General features: G+C 37.7%; 1 protein-coding gene across 1 annotated transcript in view; it reads right to left on the reverse strand.

Annotated features, from left to right (window-relative positions):
- Nucleotides 1–6,505, reverse strand: part of LOC106884486 (28S ribosomal protein S29, mitochondrial) — a 44,553-nt gene that overhangs the window by 6,795 nt on the left and 31,253 nt on the right. Inside the window, exons 7-10 of the mRNA XM_014935897.2 lie at nt 5,139–5,213; nt 3,829–3,908; nt 3,299–3,377; nt 1,285–1,344 (exon numbers count right to left, since the gene is read on the reverse strand). Coding sequence (XP_014791383.1) covers nt 1,285–1,344; nt 3,299–3,377; nt 3,829–3,908; nt 5,139–5,213 — 294 coding nt within the window. The remainder of the gene's footprint in view (nt 1–1,284; nt 1,345–3,298; nt 3,378–3,828; nt 3,909–5,138; nt 5,214–6,505) is intronic.

Genomic DNA, 6,505 nt, shown 5'->3' on the forward strand with positions numbered 1-6,505 from the left:
AAAGGAGGAAAAAATAAGAAAAGGAAAAGATGGAAAAGGAAGAAAAAAGAATTGAAAAAGGAAATTCTATATAAAAAGGAGGTGAAAGAAGAGAGGGAAAAGAAGGCGAAACCCCACCCAAACAAGAATGGTAAATTGGCAGCAGATGACAATTCTTTAGAGAAAATAATAACAACATAACAGAGGGAAAAAAACAATATACAATTCTGTTAAACTACATGTACACATGTATGTATGTGTGCATATATATATATATATATATATATATATATATATAGACTGACAGCCATCTCTCACTCACTGAGCGACATCTCTGTACCCCACACATAAACATACACATGCAGTAGGCAACGTTTCACACCTCATCACTAGTGCCATGTTGTCCTAACAAGCAAAAGTTACTGTTCTATAACTTACAGCCAGAAACAGTAACACAACTGTCTATCTGAGAAGTGTTTGGGTAACGTGAAGAATTTGATTCCAATCTGCTAGAAACAAAGTTGCCATGGATACGACACTAATGTGGAGACAAAGCTTCCAAATCAAATGGTGCCTGTGTAAACCAATATACTACAAGAACCACACACACACATCATGCATATGTGTGTGTGTGTGTGTGTGTGTGTGTGTGTGTGTGTGTGTGTGTGTGAGTGTGTACCAGTGTAAAACAGTATGACAAGTTGCATGTTATGCCAAAAAAAGGTAACTTAGCTACTTGAAATAGAGGTTATCCCTACTGTCATCAGAGCATTGGGTTCAATACCACCCAACCTGAAATAACATCTGAAAACCTTAGAGATACCCTACAATTTAGATGTATTGCAAAAGTCAGCATTCCTTGGAACTGCATGCATATTGCGTCAAGTACTGTCTGTTTGAGATCCTTGTTGTGACTTGACAAACAGTACAAACCCCCGGTAGACAAAATATCTCAATCAACAACCTCACAATATTGAAAAGAAGAGGCATGCTTGTCTCAATTGAAAAGCCTTTCTGACTGAGGACGCTCATGCCATCAGGGTTGACCTAGGGCTAAAATAGCAACATAGCAACAGCACTAACAGAGAGTTACTATGTAGTCAAATGATCTATTAGAAATAGCAGCTAAATTCTCCTCAAATCACACTCTACTTTAAAAAGTAGGGGCACACTGGATAATACAATGTGAGATATATTTATATGTGGGAAAAAAAAGTGAAGATGGCCATGGTTGAGCTGTCAGGTTTATTGGATCAGGTTTAACCTGGGGCTACAAAATAAGGAAATAAAATCTCAATTTCTTACCCAATCATTTTTCAATATTTTCCTAAAATTGTGGAAAAGAGATATTTTATCACAGGATATCTGAAAGATTAAGATGGATTAATGTTGAATGTTTCTTTTGGCTGCAGAAAATACAACAAACAGTTCCAATAGCATCAAAGACAGACATTCAGGCATGTAAAGTGTTGACATTAAAAATCTCACACAGCAAACAACATCAATAGAAATAAGCAACTACGAGGGTGAGTCAAAAATTAATGCCATTTTGTTTAGGACAGGTATAATTACCAACACAGGAACATGTATCATACATCAAAATGAAGCTGGTCCTCTGTGGATCACATCCCTACTTCTCAACATAGTCACCGTTTCTCTCAATAGCAATGTTCCACCATCAAATGAGAGCATGTATCCCTGCCCTTTAAAATTCTGTTGACTGTTCTTTGGGATGTAAGCAGATTCAATATTGATATGTGATGGATGATGACAATGATGATGATGTATTTCTTCAGTCTCTCCCTTTGTCCCCAATTTCACCTCAGTGTCTCTCAGGTGTGTTCAATGTTCTTCCATGCAATCAACCAGCATGACATACTAGGGTCTAGTTATCACATTATTAACTTCCTTTAGTTATCCACCGAGTAAAAGGTAAGACTAAATATTAAAATAAATCTATAAAACCCCGTCACATGATAAATATTGGGATTATCTTTTGGGAACCTCACTTAATGGCAGATGGAAACATTTCATGTAAAAGTCCTTCCTGGCCCCTGAGGGCCATTTTTTTCCTTGATTTCCTCTTCATAGCTGCAACTCTTCCTTAATATTAAACACATTAGCATAAATGTCTCCAGTGAATACCGTACGTCCATAACAGATTAAGGAATAAGGGAACAAATCACAATAGATTAAGATGGTTTTAGAGAATGAAGGAGCTTGTAACCATTGTCATCTATCAGAAATGATGAAAACGAAACAACAGACAAGAAAACAGTAGCCTAGGGCGACACAACCGTGTGACAACATACGGTCACCACATGCTGTAGACTTTGTCTTTTGTGTCACTGCCAGGTCTCCCTTCCAGTCTCGTTCAGTGAAAGCAATGTTGTCCTCGACATCTTTCAACCAAATCTTGAATGTGAAATGAATCAGTGAACCTACCATTGAAACTTCCCATGAATGAGTTCTCCATAGAAAATGTTATCTGAATCAATAGCTTCCTATCACCTGACACCACAGTTCCTTCTGATCCACTCTCAAACAACTTAGGTGTGCCCCAGGGCTCAGTTTTTTCTCTCATACTCTCTTCCTTCTTCTCTACATCACTATGAAATCCAACAAAGCCCACTCTTATGAATTTCTAAAATTCACATTTTTTTCTCAGAACAGATATAACCTCACAGGTTTTTATGCACTCACCCTTGATATTAAAACAGTTCCCAACCTTTACTCTAAGTGGTGGATTGACATGTTAGAAACAGCAGCTAAATCTCCATTGCACCCTACTTCAAAAATAAATGAAACATTTGCATCATCCTCTTTTAACATTCACTTTTCCATGCCAATGTGGGCCGGATGAGAGTTTGTCAAGATAGAATTTCTATGGTTGGATGCTCTTCTAGACACCAACCTTTACCTGCTTCCAAGACAGGTAATACCTATTGATCAAAGAACAACTTAGACATGCTTTTAAATGGCACTGTATATAGGAATGGTGACTCTTTGTTTACAATGAACACATATGGCAAGACAACACTTCACACACATACACACACACACTTGCTCTCTCTCTCTCTCTCTCTCACACAAACACATGATGGGTTTTTTCAGTTTCTATCTTACCAAACTTCATTCATAAAGTATTGTTCAGTCTACGGCTATGGCAGAGGTCACCAGCTGACAGCATCAACAGAGCAGGAGTGAGCCCCAAATCATGTAGTTCTGAAATAAACCAGTTAACCCCAACACAGCCATGCCACATATGCCCTACACTGAACAACAACAGCATGATAGACTAAATATTTGATAAACTTACATAGTCTTTATTCTCGTCTTTGACGCTAGTTGTGCCCCAGAGTCCATTCACACCATCAACAGCTACCAGGACACGATGTCTGTGGAGAGATAAATGCAATCTGAATTATATACACACACACACACACACAATCCATAAACATACATACTATCTTCTCTCTCTCCCACACACAGGTATATAATTTGACACCTGCATATATACACAACTAGTCACCTAAACTTGACACTTGCATATGTGTGTGTATAATGTATTTATCATCATCATCATCGTTAAACGTCTGTTTTCCATGATGGCATAGGTTGGACGGTCCCCGAGTCAGTCAGGTGGCACTGGCATCGACCACATTCGGATGGTGCTTTTTATGTGACACAAGACACATCCATTTAATCATACACAGTGTCTGCCACAAACCACGTACATTAGTACACGTCACACACACACAACTGGGAGACCCACAATTCACTGTTGGCATAATCGCATAATGTCTGCAATGATAAAATATTTTTAATGTGTTTCACAATGTTGCTTACTTCTTCTCAGAAGCTGATTTCTTTACTTCTTTCAGAATAATCCCCACAGCATCACTGGCATATCTTGGTCTTGCTAAACCCTGGAATTATAAATAAAAAGTCAAATGAAAAAAAAAAAAAAAAAAACCTAAATAGAGACTTGGAATAAAGTAAATGACATTTGACATTACAGGTAGAAACTAACTTTTTTGGTTTTTGTTCGAGGAGGAGGAATGATAGCAGCACTGAACATTTTCAAAACCTCCAAGAATGATGGGAGGAAGTTATCCTCAGATCAAATATCTGGTCATAATTCAGGGAACAAAATGGATTCTTCAACTGAAGCTACCTAAGAGTCAAGTGTTGGAGAGAAACTGGTCGACAGAATATATCCCCAGCCTCAAACCTTTCCGTTAGATTCTCACACACTTTCCATCAACTACATTTCACTCAAGACATTAACTGACCTAAGGCTGTAGTAGAAGATACTTGTCCAAGGTGCCACACATTGGGATTGGATCCTAAACCTCAGGTGAACACCTTAACCCCACAGCTATGCCTGTGCCCATACTGACTGCACTGTTACCCTTTTTCAACCTCTCCAAATTGGGGCAGATAATATTTAATACTATTTAAATGAAATTCAAAACCTTAGCAGGTGATCCCTCAAAAGATTTCAAGGAACAAAGAAGAATAGTTGAATGTATTTTAATTTCCATTTGAAAAACATATTACAATAAAAATAAAGATAATCATTATAATATATAAATAAATATATATATGGAGTAAAGATTGTTTGCCAACATAACATGGCAGTCCTGGTTTAGGACAAATGTTGCTGGAATTTAGCCCCAGGAGGCACAGAACACAATGAATCAAGAAGTGCTGCAATGCATTTGGTCCGATGTGCTATCGATTTTACCAGCTTGCCACCTTAATTATAATAAGTGGAGTTTTGGTTTAGGGAAAGAGAAATGAAGAAGTAGAACTATTCTTATCAAGTAGTCATAAAGGTTCCTAATTTCAGCACAAGAGCACAAACGCCAATTCAATTTGTAAGTATTTACTTTTGGGTGTGTGTGTGTGTGTGTGTGTGTGTGTGCGTGTGTGTGTGTGCGTGACATTAGTTTGACAAATCTAGAAGTTAGTTTCAATTCCCTGGAACCAAATCTCAGTCCCATATCACATTATTATTACACTTTATCTTAAGATAAGATAATTCCCTAGAATCAAATCTCAGATTTGATTCCAGGGAATTGAAACTAACTTCTAGATTTGTCAAACTAATGTCACACACACACACACACACACACACATATATAAATACTTACAAATTGAATTAATTCAGATAACGTAGTTCCTTCTTCAGCAGATTCTCGTTTACTCCAGATATACTTTGAGGTAGTCTGAAAAATATATAAACACAATCACATTATAAATATATATACATACACTCACAGACATATACACACATATAAAATGCATATACACATAACATATTGTGGACGGACACACACACATGTACATTACATATAAATTTATACACAGACACACATAACATATTGTAGACACATACACATTACACACAAACACATATATATGTATATATATAAATATATACACATATGTACATTACATATGCACACACGTAACAGAGAGAGAGAGAGAGAGAGAGAGATACAGGCAGACAAAAGGAAAACATATGTACAGCATTAAAAAAACTTCTCACTGTCTCAGATTTCCTTCTGCAGCTCAGCCTCTCCACAAACAAAATAAAAAATAAAAACAGAAAATATATAAAAACACCCACATCTGTTCTCTATACAAAGTCATATTCCATTTCTCTGCATGTTGATGCAACCAGATAAAAAAATAATAAAACTCCCTCCACCGAAACCTAAGTCAGCTCCTCACTGCTAGGGATATGTAGTGTCACAACGACCAAACGGATAATTACTGGTATGGCACCAAGCAGCATTGCCTTCGTGACAAACTGACAGAATTACAGGAATGTAAACGAGATAAAGCATAGGCTTGCTGGTTTGGAATCTTGGTCAGATGCAACTTTGGTTTTTAACTAATTAATGATTTCAAATTTTGGCACAAGGCCAGCAATTTCAGGGAAGGGCATGCGTCAATAACATCAACCCCACCGCTTAACTGGTACTTTTTTTGTCGATCCCAAAGGGACGAATGGTAAAGCCGACCTTGGTGGAATTTGATCTCAGTACATAAAGACGAAACGCCAGTAAGCATTTTGGCCATGGTGCCAATGATTCTACTGGCTCACCATCTGATTTAACAAAGTAATAAAAACATTTTTATGAAGGAGCATCGCTTAGTGGTTAGGGTGTTCAGCTCGCAATTGTAAGACCAAGAGTTCAATTCCTGGTGGAGTGCTATTAAGGAACTAGCAGAGAAGCTTGGATTTGGTCATTCCACCATTCATCGACACCTGCCTGCGTGTCAGTCAGAAAATTGGATCAATAAAAATGTCAAACACTGAAGACAGTGGGTAGCAGGAGAAACACCAGCACCCCAGGCTAAAGAAGGTCTTCACCCAGGTCAGGTGTTGTTATCTGTTTGGTGGGATATGAAAGGTTTAGTCCACTTTGAACTTTTAAACCCAAATCAAATGATAACAAAGGAGATCCACTGCAAGCAGCTTGAGCGGCTTCAGTCAGCGCTAGAATAGAGA

The sequence above is a fragment of the Octopus bimaculoides genome, chromosome 12 (genome assembly GCF_001194135.2).
Source record: "Octopus bimaculoides isolate UCB-OBI-ISO-001 chromosome 12, ASM119413v2, whole genome shotgun sequence".
In the NCBI taxonomy this organism is placed as follows: domain Eukaryota; kingdom Metazoa; phylum Mollusca; class Cephalopoda; order Octopoda; family Octopodidae; genus Octopus; species Octopus bimaculoides.